The 21,488-nt window shown below is 36.1% G+C and overlaps 2 protein-coding genes across 3 annotated transcripts; both read left to right on the top strand.

Annotated features, from left to right (window-relative positions):
* Nucleotides 1-52: 52 nt before the first annotated feature.
* On the top strand, nucleotides 53-10,788 carry LOC114527358 (1-acylglycerol-3-phosphate O-acyltransferase Pnpla3-like). Its single transcript, XM_028548992.1, has 8 exons — nucleotides 53-578; nucleotides 2,230-2,295; nucleotides 2,941-3,211; nucleotides 3,925-4,122; nucleotides 4,748-4,880; nucleotides 5,206-5,322; nucleotides 6,418-6,780; nucleotides 7,351-10,788. The coding sequence occupies exons 1-7, from the start codon at nucleotides 153-155 to the stop codon at nucleotides 6,755-6,757; spliced, it is 1,551 nt and encodes a 516-aa protein (XP_028404793.1). The 5' UTR covers nucleotides 53-152; the 3' UTR covers nucleotides 6,758-6,780; nucleotides 7,351-10,788.
* Nucleotides 10,789-12,834: 2,046 nt separating this feature from the next.
* LOC114527422 lies at nucleotides 12,835-18,631 on the top strand. 2 transcript variants are annotated; one of them, XM_028549052.1, is made up of 2 exons: nucleotides 12,835-12,962; nucleotides 15,389-18,631. In XM_028549052.1, exon 2 carries the CDS (start codon nucleotides 15,439-15,441, stop codon nucleotides 17,275-17,277), a length of 1,839 nt encoding a protein of 612 aa, XP_028404853.1. In that variant the 5' UTR covers nucleotides 12,835-12,962; nucleotides 15,389-15,438; the 3' UTR covers nucleotides 17,278-18,631. The 2 variants fall into 2 exon arrangements, with proteins under 2 accessions (XP_028404853.1, XP_028404854.1); XM_028549053.1 differs by lacking the exon at nucleotides 12,835-12,962 and adding an exon at nucleotides 13,715-13,790.
* Nucleotides 18,632-21,488: the final 2,857 nt, after the last annotated feature.

Here is a 21,488-nt window from a genome sequence, read left to right on the forward strand (position 1 = left end):
GGTCAATAATTTGATACGTCATGGTAATCAACCAATAGGATTGAAGAATAGCGATAATACTGGTGTGTGTGGGGGGCGTGAAGCAAAACACTGCGTTCTGTGTCGTAACGTTGGTAAATAGTGAAATACGTAGTTATTTACTGGCCTAAAACATGGATGATTCTAAAGAAACGAAAAGCTTAAGCTTAACGTTCTCTGGTTGTGGATTTTTGGGAATTTATCATGTCGGAGTAGCGAGTGCCTTGAAGGACAGGGCGCCGAAACTTCTTGAAAAAATCGAGAACTTTGGGGGAGCAAGTGCTGGCGCCTTGGCCGCCGGTTCGCTTCTCTGCGGTATCAGTCTATCAGAATCGCTACAGTTTACTCTACGACTGGCAGAACATGCTAGGAGATTCTCGATAGGCCCCTTTCACCCTAGATTCCAGCTCACAAATACGATCCGAAAGGTTTTTAACAGAATGATACCAGTTGATGCTTACAAACGGTGCTCGGGGAAGCTTCATATATCGCTTACACGTTGTAGTGACTGGCAGAATGTTGTGGTTTCTGAATTTCGTTCCAACGACGACCTTGTTGATGTAAGTTTATCTGAATGTTTACTTCACTTAACATGTGATATTCGACTTTATATTTTACAATCTTCACTTAATGTTCGTCACTGTAATGTATTTTGCATCACCTCATGCCTCGTCTATTTCTTCCCATCGAAGTTTATGTTCTCAAGGGTCGATTTATTTTAATACAAGTAGGTTTTGTCCCTAAACAAAAAGTGGGGTAATAAGGAATGGTTATATGAATGTCTTGCCTTTTCATTAAATTGCGAAAAGGCTAAAACATTGAAAAAAGCCCCAAAATATTACAAAAATAACGACATGATGTACGGATTATACTGTACGTACGTGATATATTTGTAGATTTATTGATAATGTGATTTCCATTCTCCATGTGATTTCCGCGTGACGCGAAGATATTAACAATATTCTCAAGGCGTATATATCTCATATGTACTTGAATATTATATATGTACTTGCATATCGATATATATTATTAGCCCATGATAGACATTGACTGTGTCATTAATGCAAAAAGGGAGGAAAGGTTTTCATTGCATGATCTTGTAAAATGGATCACCACTCTGAATTATGGCATGAAACTTATATAATAGTAGGTTTTGTTGTATAAATCTCAGATAATAAAATATGAGACAATGAAGTCTTAAGATTACTACTTCGTTGTGTTTCTAAAATTACTACTTCATTGTGCTGTTTATAAGCTTGGGCCTAAACCATAAAGATTATCCTTACTGTCAAATTTAAACTACTTTCCTCCCACAATGTTGTGATAATGTTGTAAAGTTCTTTTAAGCGTCAATATTGTTCTTAAGTTACAATGTTCAAATTCCAAGTTCATACATTTTCCAATTATTCTGGTGTTTGATATGACATGTGCAACCTTGGCGCGATAATTTTGAACTTGGAAACTGAATATTTGAACTTTGGAACTAATGAATGAGCTTTTGAATGAACTTCACTGTGTTGACTCAACGCCGACACTGCAGTTGTAAGAAAAAAATACGGTACTTATCACGAACCAGAAAAGTTTTATTTTTACCATACTTCGAGAGATTTGAAAGGAAATAGTTAACTCCCAAAGAAAAGTGAATGCATTTTGTAGACGCACTGTGCTGGGCGAAATTGTGTGTAATTTGAGTATACATGCATACATAAACATTGCTAATATGTATACACTGTGAGGGTAAAGTTCATGTAAATATGTCTATGTTATTTATAAAATATCACTGTGTACTGGAGGATTCCAAAGTCGTTCCCCTCAAGATTCACCAACACAGTTGAATGTTTGAAATATATATGTACATATTCCTTTGTCCCAACCAAGTCCGAGAGATACACTTCGCCCATAAGTTTCTCTTGAGAGTTGCTTTGGGAGTTAATCTCTCCATTATGCCTATGAAATGCAAACTGTGCATATATCATTTCTTAGAATGTGTAATTTGAGACTCAGCAGCATATTGCATGCATCATTTGCAAAGCAGCATGGTTAGAAGTACAGAATCTCACCACATCAGGTTTAATGTTACCAAACTACCTATAAACAATTTAAAATGTTACCACAATAATACTTTTGTTGAAATTATTGCTAAGTTTTTATTCCAAATGACACCAAAAAAGAATATCTTTGAACTTAAATGCCTGAATTACTTTTTTCTAGGCTTTAGTTGCTTCTGCCCATGTTCCTATCTACTCCGGTGTAATGCCTCCCATGTTTCGTGGTGAGGTAAGTGAATCATTATCATCAGACAAATTCTTAATTAAATATTGTTGCATCCTAATGTAATAATTTGGTTTAGTCCATATATCATTTTTCAGTTTCAAGAGCCCTGTTGAAAGTATGTTTAGGGGTCGGTATACGTAGAAGAACTTAATGCCAATTCTACACCCTATGCAGAATATTATCAAATATTTTTTTCTTCATGGAAAAAAAAGGGGGGGGCAAACCTGCTAGGAATTCTAGGGTCATTGCTAAAAGTTCAATTGGTAGGGTGTGCATATTCTTATATTTGTCTTATGCCCAACTGATTTCTTTTGATAGTGATTGTTTTTAGGAATGAGTATATGAATATACAACCCCCGTTCCCTCAATTAGGCTTCTAGTGACAGTTTGTTTTTTATTGTTTATAAAGGACAGAACCAGAAAGACTTATGTACACATCTCATGCAACCTCTGTACCATATTGAATAATACATTGTTTTGCATGGTGTATCGGGCTAATATTCATATATTCACATTCAGTACCTTTTGAAATTGATTGTTTTTATTGTCTGCCTACATGAATATATGAATATTAGTACCCCCCCCCCCCTGTTAACCATCTTCCATTTATGTGAGTGTATTTTGTAATCATGTATCCTACCACTATAGTACTATGTGGATGGAGGCATTTCAAATAATTTACCTCAGCACTTCGATGGAGAAACGATAACAGTGACACCGTGGAGCGGCGAGAGCGATATTTGTCCAGAAGATGATTCAAATAGCTTCAATCACATCATGTTTACCAACACCAGCATCCGTTTCAGCGCTCAGAATTTTTACCGCATCTGTCGAGCTTTTTTTCCTCCCGATGTCCACGTTCTCAGCAAAATGTGCAAACAGGGATACACTGATACCATTAAGTACCTGAAAGCTCACTGTAAGTTGGACGGAGGAAACGCCTTAAGGCCTGTTCTCCATTAGGCGGAATTTTGCGCGCAGAGCGGAATTTTTTATTGTTTGCGCGCTTCATGAATTTAGATTAATACCAGGATGTGACTAGGTAACCGGCAGCCGGTCATCTAGTCGTTTCCCGTATAAACTAAACCTAATGTCACCATAAATTTCAACAAATTTGCTAAATGACCGGCGCAGTTTTTCAGCACACATACCTTAAACCTAATCGTAGCCCTAATCCTAACCCCAATCCTAACCCTATAATCCTACCCCTAATCTTAACCCTAAAAGTAAAAGTGCCGGCTGTTTCAAGACGACCGGCTGCCCGCTATCTAGACACTTCGTTAATACCAAGTACCGTGCAGTTAATCGCAAGAGCCAGTTGTTAAAAATTTTTAAAAAATTTTTTGGATTTCGGATTTCTGATTAGTTTAATTCTTGCACGTGTCAACTACGCTCAGTTTTAAAAAGGAAAAGGATAAGGGCTTTTATTTAAGGAAAACAGACGTTTTAGCATGAACTACTTTCGGTCAACCCCATGCACACACATGACACATCCTGTCCCACAAGGTTTCTGTCCCACAAGGTTTCTGTCTGCCTTTATGAGCACGTATTGGAAGTTTTAGGCCTTTTGTATTCATTGTATCTATTTCAATAGAACAGCTAATTCAATAAAGATTGTCCTTTCTTGCATAGATCCAGAATATTTAATTGAACGAGCACCCAGAGGTAGAAAAGTTTCTTGCTGCTGCAATGTATCAGGCGCAGAATCGTCAAAACCGAAGGCAAAATCAAAATCCATTAGGACGACATCAAAACATACGTCGGAGAAGGCGACAGTCGAGGTTTCAAAGGATATCCTGGAAAAATGTGGTGAATGCAACTTGCATTGTCGTAAGTATATTGCTCAATGCTTTGGTTTTTTAATATGAAACACAACAATTTAAAGTCGACCGACGTAGGAGGTTGAAAGTTTAAAACGAACTTTAAAGGGCAGCAACTTTTCATGACGGCATTTGAGATTTAGGAATAATATGGTGAAGTCTCGGGGTCTTTGTTAACTAAGTTGAATTTCATTTAAAAACATATTTTTAAAAAGTTTCGAATATTGTTCTTTCCAAATCCTCTTTTCTTTCCTACTTCCTTCATTTTCCCAAAAAAATTAACAGCGCTTTAGTCTCCTTTCCTGGACAAAGACCCTTTAATTTCTTCCCCCTCTTCAGGGTGTCAGGGGGGGGAGTTAAAGAAGAATAATTATACACCCCTGAGTTATAATTTGAAAAGTTCAACTTCAGACTTAAAATCAAATCTGAAATTTCCAGGGTCAAATTCTAGCGGAATTTAACGGACGTATGTCAAGACCCTGGAAAACTTTTTGTGGATTGGCAACAATTCTTTGATATAGTTACAACATGTAGCTTTTGTCCCAGATATTTTCCGCGTTATATAACATTATTTATATTATCAGGTAAACTTTTCCGTCGTTACTTTTTCTGAAAGCTTAATATTTCATTTGTAGTTCTTGAGATTGCGAAGGTGGATGTCTTGCTTGCAGAGAAAGAATTATCAAATTTTGTTACGAAGATGATATACACTATTGTCATAAAGCCGTGTGTTCTAACAGTATCGAAGATAACTCAAATAGCTGAAAGGTACTGTATGTCCGCATTAATTAGATCTGTGTATTGTTACAGTATATATGACATGAATGCCATCAAAACTATACAGGGGATATAATTTCAAAATTACGCATATATCTTATGTAATCATTATGAAATACGGCAATTTCATTGCATAAGAAGCGTGCATTAATTACACCCTTAACAAGTTGTAATTGCATGTATACTCTTGACCATATCCATTAAAAATCACCCTATTATATACAACTAGCCAATCACCAATCCGGATGCAAAATATATGAATATATCGAAATAAAATGCGATTTTCATGAAGAACTCGCTGTGTTTTTTATTTTAGCGTTATCTTGAAGTTACCAAAGATTTCCACTGGAGTTAACTTCCTTGATCTGTTGCTGCATACAATTAACGATGCTATTCTGCACTATAAAATCTATAACCACACGTGTGATGACAGGTAAAATGACATATGTATATAATAATTTTTATATTCGATAATGCTAGCTGCATACGTTTTGCAAATCTTACAAGAAACTGATCAACGGCAACAGTCCGCCTATAGGGAACGTAACAAACGTCTGACAATCGTATATATAGACTACTCGTCTCAGTATTTTATGTCGATTTGGAACATTGAGTTAACATATTTTATTTCGTTTGGTTAATGACATAAAATGATGACGAGTTAAAAATCTCCTTAAGTTCTACCCATGCACACATCAAGTTTTGCAACCCGAACAAGTGAATCAACGATATAAACAATATTCTTTTGCGAAGTTTTAGAATTTGTTCCTTTTTTAGGATAGAAATTTGAACCTTCTTCGTACGATTCTATAATATTCCGCTGTATTTTCTGCAGACTTCCATACCCTGAAAGGATATATTTACTTTGAGTCTATTACGATTTTGTGGCATTTTGTTCGATTTTGGTAATTCTAAAGGCTTTTAAAGGGTCTTAATTTCTATTGGAATTTTATATACACAACTCAGCTCACCGTGATTAACTGAAATCATAGAATACCTAAATATATGAACTTGAATGTGCGAATGATTGAAAAGCATTCTGGCTGAAAAACCGGAAATTTGTTGGGGGAATTCAAAAATTTGTTGGCTCTTTTCTTTGTTAGCAAATGCACAAGAAAGGCAATTAATTAAGGCTTATCATTGTCTCCCATATATTTCGACCGGAGTACGGCGATATTCTTCACAGTTTTCAATACCTTGGAACAAAATACTTTCACTTCTGCTAATTTTCCACCAGTTTGGAAATTTCTTTTTCACCTGTGCTTGTGAATTTCCCTTGTTTTAAATTTAGTTTTCAAAGCAATACAGTTGAGACACGATTTACATGGGCGAACTTATTTCAATAGAGTCAAAGCGATATAATATTTGTTTATATGTTGTCTTTAAGTATACTACATATTTTTTTTACATTGTTCACGAATTAGCCGTATAATAATTCCAGGTACCATGCATCATGGTCTGATGATCTTCTCATTCGCCTCATTATAGTGATGAAAAATTTATGAAGACGCTTAATTTTTACTTTCAGCTGCTCGCATAAGACTCAAGTGTACCGAACAAGTATTGCAGAGGTTGGTTATGGAACCTACCAGGAGGATGACATGTGCTCGGAGGATTATGAGACAGAATATGAGACTGCGTGTAGTGAATCCTCATATGTCACGTGTTGGTCAGTTAGTGCGGACTCTGATCTGGATGAGACATTAAGTTCATCAGGCAGTGATACTGTCGTTGGCGAGATTTTCTCTCCTGAAGAAGTGCAATTTGACCTGACTGATCGGCAACTGCAAACAGAATATGCACTGAGCGGTAAAGCAAGGTGGAATGTTAATGCTGGGATTTTGATACAGAACTTTAATAGAGGTTGATTCAGGCTGAAGATAATGAGAAGGTATACATCATTGTACAGTTCATATACATACCGACTGAAAATTTTCTCGGGTGAAGGTTTTATGGCTTGTAGGGTTAGGGTGATGCGACACCCCCTCGCCAATAATTTACAATGGTAAAAAATTCAGCGTCAAATTCAACTAAATTCCTCAAAGATGAAACACACGTGAAATGACAGAAATCGAGTATACCGCGGTATGGGAAGGCGTAGTAATTGTATAAACGTGGAAAAATCTGTGAGTCATGCAGTTAACGGACCGAAAAGGTTTTTGAAAACGTTAGCCCCATAACGATTTAACAGTGGTTGTCTTCATTATAAAAGTTGGTCAAAATCACGTGATTGGGCAGGAGAAAATCAGAACTAGCTCAGTCGTTTTCCGGGTAACTTGCAACAGCCCGTTTTCGAATAGGTGACGGCGACTTGCATCTACTCAGTGGCGTAAAATCGCCAGGCTTGCTACGCCACTGCATGTACTGCGTCGTTTTTTGGAGAATTCAAATTATACGTTTTAAATTAATCATAGTTCCAGTTATATAGTTTTTATATTTAACAATTTTGTTTTCGTTGTAGCTCGATATGCGGCATTCCATGAGGCGTCAGATACTAGTCAGAAATAAACTATCGAGGTAAACCAATAATATAATAATATCAGAAGTTGAATAACCGATTGTAACATAGTGTTTATAGATCTATACATAGTATATATTTATAGGCCTACAGTTATTGGTGTCACGCGAACTGTTGTAGTGACCCGGCCATGTAGCTGTAAATGGCGAAATTATTAATATAATATATTACATACTTTATATAAATATATTCTATATACTTTATATAATGCACCATATATACCATATGACAAATATAATTCTTTCCGGTGACATGCATAGGCTATTGATAAGCTGGGGTGGACTTATTCATATATATTCATGTTCAATGACCGTAAAAACAATCATATAAAATTGAATTATATACTGAATTATATAAAACATGAATATGTGCATGGATATGCCCTCGTCCCGCTGGATGTGCCTGTGAATACTGAATTATATAAACTCTGAATGCTAAACTATATAAACTCTGAATAACATAAGTACCTGGCAAGAATGTCGGATGCATAAAAGTTGCTGTATTGTTTATAAATATATTTGGAAAAAACTAGATTTTTGCCCGATAAATTGTATGAAGACTGTAAAATGCAATCAAAAATTTAGTTTTTGTTTTTCAAATATATTTTTTACCAGCACTTTATGTACATTACAGATGAATGAGTGAACTGGAACGATAACTCGGTCACCATCTTTGAAGTCAATTCGGCACCAGTGCTAGTCCCTTTCTATTGCTTTTTCTTCACGTTCGACGAAAAAAACAATAGAAAGGGACTGGAACTGGTGCTTTCTTCAAAGATGGCGGCCAAATATTCCATGAAATAATTGTCAGTTATCATAAGTCCAGTATTGATATAAGTGAGTTGAACAGAAAATGTATTGAACTTATTAACGGCATCAAAATTTTTTTGATTTTTACATACCCTCACGTTATTTCTCACTTTCGTGGGTAACACAGAGAATCTCTACTGATGCTAGATTGCGATTTCCAATTCAAGTTTGCTAAGGAATTATGGGAAGTTTATAATTGTTAAAAAAAACGAGAGACGGAATTCGTAAGATTTTTATGTTTTATTTAGTTTACGCTTTTCTCACGATCATGCAACTATACCCGACATTTAACTTTTTTTCAAAATCGCGAAAGAAAGACATCGTAACTTAATTCATTTTGACCAGATTTATTCTGAAAATTTATTCAATTGATTTTCAAAAATTTTCTTTTATTTTGTTACATGTTAAAACTCGTTTAAAGGAAATTAAAAATAGCCCAAAAATGCCAGATATTCGTCAGTGCCGGTGAGAAAGGTTGATTGTCGTGGTCGGAAAAACAATCATGCATCTGTTTTAAAATATTTAATTGTAAATCTCATCCCACCCAAATATTAACCCCCCAATTAAATCGATAAGCAAACTTGTTCATTGTAAATACTAAATACAATACACCTATCGCGAAACTTTTACCGCACGGGTTTTTCGCAAATATCAAACTAAATTTCAGTATATAGACATGTCACTTCTCGCGAGTATAAACATTTGTAAAACTAGTATAATGTTTCATTATTCAGTAAATCTCGTCTAAAGACTAAACGTTATACTTTAAAACTGGAAGTGCATGCAGTGAAAATACCCGCTTCCGCGTTGGTTTCGTGATAAGGTTTATTGTTTCTTGATATGATCCTCTAATGGCAATAGAATCATATTGTTGACTATAGACAGTATAGTTGAGTATTGACTATATTGTTGATTTATATAAATTACCACGCTGCTAAATCAATAAGGGAAAATTCAAAGATATAAGTGCCAGGCGAGGTTGCTTTTAATATCTCAGTTCGACTAGCCGAAGTTCAAGACGAAATATCAAGTATAGTTTAATTTGAGAATTAAGACAAGTTAGTACTAGTCTATCTATACTATAGACTATATACTGTCAATTTACCACAAGACCACAAGACAAGGCGTTTAGCGCGTTTTGTTTACATACGCATTTTAGCTCTTTATATATCCAAATTTTGTGTTATTATATATCTCTGGAATCTATATTATCATTCATACCTCGGGCTCGGGACTTCGTGCACAGACAGAGTAGGCGGTAGGCCTATTTTAAACTTTATTTGTATCATCAAAACCCTGCATGCAAGGCCAAGGTACAGGATTTAAAGACCAAACCAACGGGGTCAGTTCATTCAGTTTTTAATGAAAACGGCTTTTATGAATGCAATTTAGGAAAAATGTTTATACGCCATGTAAACAAAATCAGCGCAAACGGCGCGGACTGTGGTTATAATGTAAAACAGCAAAATTTGATGAATCGATTATAACAAAGTAATGGATGAACTAATATGATTATAGATGTATAGATTATAGGAGAGTATTTTTATTCACCTTGAGCTCGATTTTTGTCTGTATAACGCCGACTATATAGTCCCCTCTTCCAGCCCCATTAACAGCACATATATAGCCCCGTACAGACGGGCAAGTTTTCCTTGACAAGTTTTCTTGACCATGCAGTTCACTTGCTGCATGGTGTGTATGAAGTACAAGTTTTCCTTGCCAACAGCCAGGTTTTCATTTGCCATGCAAGTTTTACTATATTTGCTCATGCATGCGTATACGCGAAAAATTGGACAAATTTTTCTTGACAAGTTTTACGATAATATATGTTGAGTATATTTTATGACAATACGGCCGTACACACGAGCATTTTTCTTTGTTGAAAAGCTGGCATGACTAGCTTTTGAAAAAGGTCCTTGTCAAGGAAAACTTGTCAATTTTTTCGCATAAACGCGAGCAAATATAACTTGTCATGGAAAATTTGCCTGCATGTCTGTACGTACGGGGCTTTATATGTATTGCTTTGAAGTAAGCCTTGTTGTAAAGACAAACGTATATATTATAGGGGTGGGAACCCGCATAATTGCATGCTATTGTGCTGAGTGGTTTGAGCTAATTTTTTTAATGGAGAAATTAGCTTGCCGTCTTTTTGTCTAAATGCATTTCCCGTGACAACTTTCCCACGAATTTGATCCTTTACATAAGCCGATTTTCTTTGCCAAAATTATATTTTAGAACAAACGAATTAAAAGAATAGAATACAATCTTTTAAATACAATTCCATGACAAGTTTATCACAAAAATTTCCCCATTCACACGGGAAAAATTGAAAATGAAATGTAATTTCGTAGTTAATCTAAAGCAATTATAGTCAAAGTCTCGGTATTGAAACGTCGAATGGGAAACACTGCAGCGCAATCCATGACCATGGACATCTTAGACTGTCGGTGCTATAAGAACCAGACTCAACGGACAGCCGTTTGTCTTGAAAAAAAAAACTATTTAATCAATCGTGATATTACTGTAAAATTTTTGAAATTTGTAAATATTTTGTGATTGGGAAGAAATAAAGATTATCTCTAATATATGCAATGTGCCTGTTTTCTGCACGGTAGTGAATATTTTTATATGAAATGTATGGCGTTAAAATGAAGTCTATACTGGTTCAAACTTGCCTGACTGTGGATGTCTGCATTACGGTATTTCTCACAGTGAACCAGTTCACTGCAATGAACAAGCCATTTGCAAACAGTATTTGACAGGGAAACGATCGCAGGTTCGATCGCGGGTTCAGGAAACGCGGATTAAAGATCGATGATGGTATCAACATTTCTCAAATATAACCAAAACGTTTTACACACAAATTGCAAAAAATATTTCTTTCCACAGTCAGTCCTGAGTTGGTCGAATTAACATACCAAGTAGTAACATAAGTAACATACACAAAGTTCAATATATTGTGTACAATAGAAATCCGTCGCGGTCAGCCAGAACAGCATATATGATACCAGCAGGGGCGCAGCTAGAACGATAATTGGGGGGGCGTTCAATTATCGTTATAGCGCATCCCTGCTGGTTAAGGAAGTGAAATACACCGGTGATACTCTCCCATGCATTCCAAGCACAAAATGAAGACGCTTAAGCCCCGTACAGACGGGCAAGTTTTACGGCTTGCCAAGTTTTATTTGCTCCTGTGTATGCGAAAAAATTGACAAGTTTTCTTTGACAAGGTACCTTGTTCAAAAGCTAGTCATGCCAGCTTTTCAACAAGGAAAAATGCTCGTGTGTACGGCCGTCGAGAGTGGAGTTTTTCGAAAACGCTCTCCAGAGTGGAGTTTTTCGAAAACGCCGGTTTCGTGTTTACGTGTGAACGGGCGAAAACGAGGTTTTTTAATTCGATGATGTTTATAATCGGATCCAGTCTATAATGGGCCATTAACGGCGCGTGTTTTGATTCTCTTCAAGATGGTGAACTAAAATTTCTTCGCTTTTTTACTTTGGCCTCTTTCATAATTTCAAATCTAATAGCATGCATTCAGCTTCATGTAACTATGCTAAACTGCCTGCACGGATAGTATTTAAAAACGCGAGTGAATATGTATATATCAAATTTCCTTCGTTTAAGCGTTTACGTGTGGACGGGCAAAAACGATTCGAGTACGCTTCGTGTGGACGCGAATTTTTTTTTAAAACGGAGAAAAATTCCTTCGTTTTTAAAAATATCCGGATACGTGTGGACAGGTTCACCCATCCGTTGTTTCAGGAAACATCTCCTTTGAGATGTTAAACCCCCTCGTGACTTAGCTACAAACCAAGTCTTTATGACTAGGCTTACATCATCGACAGTTAATGAACGCTGCATGCCTATGGTAACTATGAATATATTAGAAATGATCTACTGCATATGATTATAAAAACAGAGAATTTCTTGAACATATTGCATAGAAGTCTGAATATGTTGCATTAAAATATAATTAAAATCAGCAAAGGCCATGCAGTAATCAGTATTCGAAGGTCTGCATGTTCACACGATCCAAATTTGTTGGATCCAATTCACTTCTAATAGATGTTTTACAGTCTGTTGACCTATAGTTTGTAATGTTATGAGCAGCAAATCCACTGAAGCCACAATATTCCATGCGTCAGGAGCTAGTGAATCGAGTCCAACAAAATTGGATCGTGTGAACAGACCTTAAGAGATGATATAGGCCCCAATTATACAGTACTCATGCAGTACACACATAACTGAACTCATGAGAGGCAAAAATGACATAAAGAATGTGCTGTGTCAAATTCGTGACGAATGCCCATGAATTGAACCATAGTTTATTGTTTTGTAAATTAATTTCCGTTTCCCATTTTAGCGGAAAACTCTTGTCCCGAAAAAACCCACGGATTGTTCCGAATGCTGTTATAATCCGTTCATTCATATTCGCCGTTCATCTTATTGCAGCTAGTATATACATAGCTTCTTGTCCATAGGAAATGTTGTCATACCAGTATATCTATACTATGTAATCTGGCTTTAAATCTATAATCTGTGTCCAATTCTGTTTTGGTGGTCTCGAGTGTGACAATTAAACGATATTTAAAATTCCGGAGAAACCAAATTCTTTTGTCCTTTAATTTAAAACAAAGTGGTTTTCTCGCTGAAATCCGAGGTTAGTCTCGTTCGGCGGCTGCCTGACTAACAGTAAGGATCGAGCCTGGCAACACTGATTGAAAAGAAAATATTGGATCGGTAAGGTAAGCACTGAAGCAAGTCTTGTCTGTAGGTTTTAAACAGAAAATTACGTTCCAAGCATACAAGTCATCTTGACTTTGTGGTCGTGTTGTTGTTCGGAGTATGTCTGCAGTGAAACATTGTCTTGAAGTTTGTGTTTACAAAAAAGTTTGTGTCGTATTCTATTCGGTTTAACGGTTGTAACATTTTTTCGTAAAACATCTGATCTTCCGTAATCTTTGGCAAACAAGGATGCATTTTATAATCAAATTATATAGGGTTGTTTGACAAGATTTATGTAAATAAAAAATGGTATTAATGTCAAAGGCGGCCTATAATAGACCTGCTGTGTTCATAATTTCGTAAATATATCATATACATATAATACCAATATACAATGATATCAATTTAAGTATTGTAGTGAATTATCGACTGATATCTGCTTTTGCATGTCTGCTTACGTGGTCACGTACATATCTCGCGAAATGTATATTCATCATTTGCAAAGCTCTTTTAGTTTTAATCTAAAATAAAGTGGTCACGAGTCAGTGACGACACACAGGGTGACAAATGAAAATTAAAAAATTTCGCAAGCTGTGTTTGTTGTGTTATAATTTGGTTCAAAGGTACGAACGATTCAACTGAGATTACATGGTTCTATATCGATTAGAAGTCGCGGTGAGGTACATTTTTGTGACTGGCTATACATAACGGGTTGAAAAATATATAAAAAGGCTTTTAAAAGAAGCCAGAATCAGAATCTTATCAAATCCAAAGGTAAAAGAAAATTGCAGATGAAAAAGCCATTTAGTTCAGAATATGTGATACGAACCAAGTCGCAGGTTGGAACTGTAAGTTTTTGACCTTCTTTTAATATTTCATTTCAAAGGCCCGAAATAAAATACTCTACAATACAGTCATATATATATAAATATATATATAGTCAAATGAGAAAGTAGCTATACATGAATGTAGTTATGTATAGGTTTAATCGAGCGAGGGGAGAAATGATAAAGAATTCAGTATAGACAGAGTATTAACTACATTAGTTTAGCTATATTTACTATGTTTATATAGAGCATAGGAAGAAAAGACCCGACAGGTATGCTGACGTTCAGTGAGAGCCGGGTTGCATGTGTGCATGAATAGACAGAATAGTTTTATAGTTTCTTACACTATACTTCCTAATTTCAACAATGAGCGCGGTGGCGGCATTGCGTTGGACACGGAAGCAGAATCATAAGGGAAGATCAGTTCATGTCATTCATGAAGTTTAATGTATTATTATTAGCTGATAAAATCACAGGATGCTGATTGGTCGAGAGCAGATACAGTTATTTCATAATTGAGCTTCGGTAATTCCAGCGCGGTTGGAGCGCCACCTTTGTCCTTTGGAATGTATCTTAGTTTGTTATGAGCAGAAAATATGCGCAAAACGGAATTTATATCATCTTTAAGTACACGTCATATGCTGCAAGTTTCTCATAGTATATGAACGACGAAACAGAACGACGAGGTAGCCAGCGCCGGCAAAATGAAACAGCGCGAAAGGAGATAGAAAAAAGCCCGTAAATTAAACTTTGTGCTGTGTCTATAGTAAATGATCTTGTAAACGTTCTGCATCTCGGCGGAAGAAAAAATAAATCTATCGAAACACGAGCCTTTAATAGGAAAATAAATACTAAGGAAAGGGCAGCGGTTAAAAGGCGAAGGAAGATCGTTAATTAATAAAAACTATTATTCTCAGTAGAAATGTAGGATATAGCCATGTAATGATTAGGTACACGCTCAAAAAGAAAGACTTATAGGTTTGTCTTTGTCTGAGGTGAAGCAGGAAGTTTGTCTGTGTCTCTAGATGCAATCGGTGTAAAGAAAAAAAGTTTGTCTTTGTTTGAAACGAAAAAGAAAGTTTCTTAAAAAGAAAATTAGGGTCGATTCAACACTGGAAAGTTTCAGTGATAGCTAGCCGAATTCAAATTACTGATATTAGGGTAAAGAAACTCATCGTAGACGCGAAAATTGATTGTATATAGAAAAGGCGAATAGTTAAATTTAGGGATGGATAAATTTATGCGTATAATGTTAAAAAAGTTATGGTAATCATTACGATCATCATTTTCTTACAGCCCTGTTCCGTCCTTGACCGTGTTATTATTTGAGAAACTCGTCAGAATTATTCGTCTAAGTTCAAATATAAGACGGATCTCTCATCCAGACCAGATTCCCGTCCAACATAATTACCTCCGTATTTTTATAGACAGACGAGAAACCCGTCTGTGACCGTATTCACATCAGACGAGTTAAAGCCAAATATTCCCCGGCTACTCCCCGTGTTTTACAAGTTTTTCAAATATCCTTCCAATATTACCCGAGTGCATCAAAACACCATTGGTATCTGATTTATAATGTTTTTTAATTAAGTTATAACGTCAATTTCTTTCTGTTTCAGAGCGTTTGATGAGTTTTTAATCCCAGCAAAAAGACAATCTGGCGTAGAAGATGAAGCTTCTTTTGTACTTTGTTAGTTTCATAACAATTACTACGCAAAGTTTCCACCTAATCGTAGCAACAGTAATTACCACCTCTGTTTTAAAAACGAGTACAGCAATTGCACGAACATTTACGACGATTCCCACTTTGCTAGCTTTGCCAAATATGACAACAAAGCCAATTGGTAAGTCAACGATATTTAGTGTAACGAGTTATACCACGTTCACGAACAGAATGGAAAGTTCACTGGCCAATCAAGAATCTTTTCCGCTTATGATTAGTAAGAAGTCCATGGTTATTGCCTCGAGTTTTTCCAAATCCCTGTTTATCTCAAGAATCGTTTTGATAAGTAGTTCTATGTTACCTCTCGCTGTTAGTAAGCCATTTTCAAGCTCTCAGCGGAAGGAAAGCAGACCACGAAAATTGCAATCCACTATGGCGGTGAAAACAACCACGTCAACTACACTAAGAACAACGGCAAATATGGCGATGAGCGATGTCACATCGCTAATGTTAAATATGACAAAATCGTCAACGAACCAACCAATAGTTTCCAATACGAACAAAACGCCATCACAATTGAATAAAACTAAGACGAACATCATCAGACCATCATTTACGGTTAACATTACTACGATGAAAACAAGTATGGCGACAAATCCTCTAACCAAGGCTATTACCTCGAAGTTTTCCAAATTCCTGTCTACCACGAGAATCATTTTGATATGCAGTTCTATCAGTTTGTCAAATCTGGCTGTTAATAAATCAAGTTCTGAACAGAAAGAGAGCAGACCAGGAAGTATGGCAAGTTTTTCCACGTCATCTTCGAGGTCTTCCGAGGCTGCTTCCCTGATAATTTCAACTATTTCATTACCCACAACTACGAGAAATATTTTACCAACTAAAAATCTTACAACTGGATTTCCAGCATTGGTGACTAACATGTCGTCAACAATAATAGGAATTTCCTATTTTCCCTCGGTTAGCTCTTTGACATATTCATCTAGCTCTCAGGTAACGACGCCTTTTTTTCCTGAAGTAGTGTCAGTTCGCCTAACAATAGATTCTAACTGCACCCAAGTACCAAACGTCCAGTCGGCTGCTTTCAAATTAGCCGTGAAGCAATCTTGCAGTCAAGTACTGAACATTTCAATTTCGAAGATAAACATTTCTAAAATCACTTGCGGGTCTATTCTCGTGGATATGACAATACAAAACGTAAAGAATGAAAATATATTTCAGAAATTATTTTCTGCTATCAAGAATAACGAACTGAATATTACTTATGACGGGACAAAACTGCAAGTAACTTCAGTCAATATAACGCGACCAGCAACATTACCTTCACCAACACGATTACCGACCAGTAACGGTGGCGATAGCGACAATAAAACTGCTCTGATACTATACATTGTAGTTGGCTCGGTTCTAGGATTAATTTTTTTAACAGGAGTCATAGCATTAGTCTGTCATCGCTGTTTTGAACGATCAACAACACCCCGCACGGTCCATGAAAATCTAAAGCTCAGTGAGCTCTCTTGTGGTAATAAATCTGGCGGGAACTTTTACGGTCACCAACAGCCCGAGTCGAGCCAGATTGGAATTAGCGGTATCCCAAATGAATCTGGTACTGCAGACGACGATGAGACGGATAATGTTGGGAGCAGTTTTCTTCCCGAATGGAAAAGCCAATCAACTTTAGATATGTCAGATGTTGTTCATGAAGATGATACCACTGAGCTGAAGGTCAATGATGTATTCCTGACGTATGGAAAGCCCGATACTGGAGACGGCAATACGGGGTTCAACAATCCGATAGTTTCGTCTGAAGATATTGACACCGTATGAAATAAAACACAAGACCCGTTTACAGTTGCAATCAGTTTGTTACGATTTTATGTGGGATTTTCTTCTTTTGACAGATGGAAAGGAGCAAAAATTTATGAATCCTCTAATGTATAAGTCTTCTTATTTGAACATCCGTAACGTATTCACTCATTCACATCTATTAAAAGGAGAAAATCGCAGCAAAAATCCCAAATGTAAACGGGCCTACAGTTACCGTACAGCCGACATAAGTAGAGTAAAATAATTTGCATGTAATGTCGAAGAGTTAATGTTATAAAGGCTGTGTGGGACTAATTGAAAAGGATTGAGATACGGAGGTTAAATTTTTAGTTTACACACTACAGCAAATTTTACGTAAACGGATTCAAAAATCCGGTTTCTTGTTGATAGCACTATACCCGAGCTTTTTTACAAACGGGCTTAACGCCAGGGACGCCGGAACGATGCCAGGGCAAAGAGGGAGGAGATTTTTGTGAAAGGGCACTTCTGAAGCGCGACGCGTGAAAGGGAATGCCTTGCAAAACGTTCTCTGTAAAACTTTCATGCACTTAAGATATATAATATGTAGTCCTTTTAAATAGAAAGGCATCCTCGTTTCACCCTCCCTTGCCCCTGCTGGCAAAAGGCAGAAGAGCAGCCGCCCTTGCTGCCCCGTATTCCGGCGTCCATGCTTTAGGCATGCCGACTGAAAAGCGTTGTTCTTAACCTCAAGTTTCATAAACCTTCAGTTTCTCATCGAAGTTAAGCCTTAACAGTGACGATTGCCACGACAGCTATGCCAGCTGACGATTTAGTCCCAGGCTGGTTATGCTACTGGAAAATAAAGTAGAAATTTATTTATATTATCAGTTCTGTTAAATAACTTGAGAGTCACTGAATCAAGTTCCGTTCTTGATCCGCTGCTGACCAAAATTCCGGGAACATTGCACATGCAGAGTTTAAAATAATTAGTGTATCTAGAAATGATCAATACGAAACGAAATGGATGCAGGATAGTAACAAACACAGTCGCTTAAACATTTAAAATATCACTCGCACCAATCATCCACAATTGTACTTGTCATCGCATGATTAGCCTACTACTTGCCAAATCTTGTTTGCATGAATTCACCAACGTTTTTGTTTTAAAATTACCTAGTTTCACTGAACTGTTTTGGGCTCTATTCGTTGTAGTGTGTTTTTCTTTGGGTAAAGGTGATGCTATGGACCCTAATTCCAATGCGAGTACGCCGGTATTGATAACAATATCTGGTTTCTTTGTAAAAGCTTTAGGTCAACTTCTGATTTAGAGCTCTCAGTTACTCGCGTAGGTTCTTCAAATTAATTGTTGAAATCGTAAATTTTTGTGTTTACCGGTATTATTTCTATTTATAATATATATATTTATATTATATTATCTTGTTTGTCAGGTTTAAACCAGTTTCATAGGGGGTTAATACTTTTAACCACCGGGGGTTAAAACCGAAAGTCGTGATACTACGTCACATCACGCGACATATTACCTTTGAATTTCAGCCGAATTCTTTTTTAAAAATGAAACGTTTTGCTTCCTACGTTTTTGTCGGGTATTTTCACCAGTTGTCTCCTTTGAAACTTGCTATATGATAAAACTTAGAGGTCTCGGATCCAAAAAACATGATGTTTCCCTCGGATCTGTCAACGAGTCCTCGGTCCAAGTAGCGAGAGACCTGAGACCTCTGTCCAAGTAGCTCCTCTGTGTCTAAGAAGGGGTGGGGTGCGGCGGTGTCAGACAATGTTAGTTTAAAGGCTCATCGACAAGGTACCACTATGCTTGGCACGGAGCAAGATGTCTTCTATAATAATTGCTCCCAATTATTTATTTGACGACGGTGCATGTTTGAACCCATCGCAACAACAAAAATATAAATAACATATTTATATGCACTGCAGATGAGATTGATTTTTTTTATAATTTTGTATTAGGTTATTAAAAGTAATGCTGGGCATATATTTTTTGTATTGTTATTCGAACTTTGTCATTTAATGGACGACTTGTGCTTTAGACTAATTTTTGATCGAAAACAAAATCATCACAGCTAGAAAGATCTTACCTAAATTATTGTAAATGTAAAGTTTGGTGTGCGAAATTTTTTAAGACATACGGAAAATATAGCCATGCGAATTTGGCAAATTTTCTATACTTTAATATTAAGTGCGGAAATGCGTAACTAATTTAGTTACACACTTCCGGCCGTAATACAAAAGTCTACAAAAGTCAAAATTCGTGAATACCGCATGGCTATATTTTCCATAATTTACAACAATTTGCAACCAAACTTGGCTGTTTAAATAATTTTAGTAAGATCTTTTAGAAAATGTGCTTTTTATCGATGACATAAGAAATTAGTCTAAAGCGCAAGTCGTCCATTATACTATTTATTTCAATTTCCCAACAATAATAAATTATTTCAGCATTAAAATCAACATCAAAATACCATTCAACATATGATGGAAGTCATAATTCACGTTATAAGTTGAAAAACTCTTTTGAAAAACTGAAATGCACTCTGCGAACACAAACAACAAATGAGTAATAACCGCGCGGGAGACTATGTCCGACATGATGACGAATGCAATGACGTGTCGTTTGTCGTGGCTTTACTTAATCGGCCACAGTTATCATTCCATATATATATATATATATATATATTTATATATATATTATATATATATATATATATATATATATAATATATATATATATTATATATATATATATATATATATATATGGAGTTCACTGAGGTAAACCTGATTTAATGACTAAATATTCAAGACTATTCTGACATATATAGACAAAACATAATATCTGACTTTTCGTCAATTGCAACTCGCAATATCCTATAAAAGACTACCTAAACATAGATTACAGAGGCGGAGAAAATAACGTGAACAACTTCATCCGATCTTTCGGTAAAAATTTACTAGCTCGATCAGTCAGAAAATACTGCATGGTATTAAATATGCAGGCAACCAGCTGATATGAGATCATGACGTCATAAGGCGTCTCAACATAATTGAGTTATCATACGCCTGGTGTTATTTGTCCTTATTCTTCTGAATAATAGTATAAAGAGCAAAAAATTTTAATTCTAATTTACAGTTGAGAAAAAATAAACGTGTTTTTACATAAATATAATAAAATTACTTGATATTTTCGAGTGTCGAAGTCATATGCAATGAAGGAAATGATAATTCAGTTTTGTCGAAGATCTGGCTTTTGATTGGTTGATTTTTATACCCAGATCAGCTGGAAGTTCTTAAGAATCATGATAAAGTGACTCAAAAAATACCAATAGAGAGAGTCGTTATTGTCGATTTCTCATAACTTTTTAAAGTGCGGTTGCGAAATTCGCTGCGAAGTTCGCAATTACGTTTCGAATGTTTCGAATGTTTCGAAGTTCAAAACAAACTTCGAAGGTCAAGTTCATAAACAATTTGGAAATACCTTTTCAAACAGAACTTAATCCACCTACTACTACTAAAACAGTTTTGTTTTCATTTGAAATGGTCTCATTGTATGCATTTACGTTGATATATAGGCTATATATAAGTCGGAGTTTACAGTATATTTTAAGGTGCCTATATCACTCGTGGAATCTTTATGCATTTGAAAAGAATGTAAAAAGTTAGTTAATATATTAAAAAAGTTTTTTGATTTAGTGCAACAATTTTGAAATACTAGGTTCCTGAGTCCCAGGCTCCTGTAAACAATGGGCAGTTTCAAATTGAATAGCCGTGTTTAAACCCAGGAGGTTGGGACTCAGGAACGGCAGGTAGTTTAGGAGGCTTGTATCTTCGAAATTATTGCACTAAATCAAAAAACGTTTTTTAATATATTAACTAACTTTTTACGTTCTTTTCAAAGATCCCACGAGTGATATAGGCACTTTAATGCTTCGGGACTCAAATTTACGAGCTTGGCCATATATATAGGCAGCCCGGTCAATGCGGGTACATCAGATGGCTGACTTTCGCTTGACCTTCAAAGTTCGTTCTGAACTTCGAACATTCGAAACCTATTGGCGAACTTCGCCACCCCTTTTTGAAACCTCGTGTGAAGTCGACAATAACTGATTTGTCCTATTTGTCGCAGATGATGAATTTTTCATGACTCCTAATGCATGTACAATACTATGAAAATATGAAAACGTTCGATCAACGAAAACATCAAACAAAGTCAAAGAGCTC

The sequence above is a fragment of the Dendronephthya gigantea genome, unplaced genomic scaffold (assembly GCF_004324835.1).
Source record: "Dendronephthya gigantea isolate DGI-Jeju-01 unplaced genomic scaffold, DenGig_1.0 000044F, whole genome shotgun sequence".
NCBI lineage: Eukaryota > Metazoa > Cnidaria > Anthozoa > Malacalcyonacea > Nephtheidae > Dendronephthya > Dendronephthya gigantea.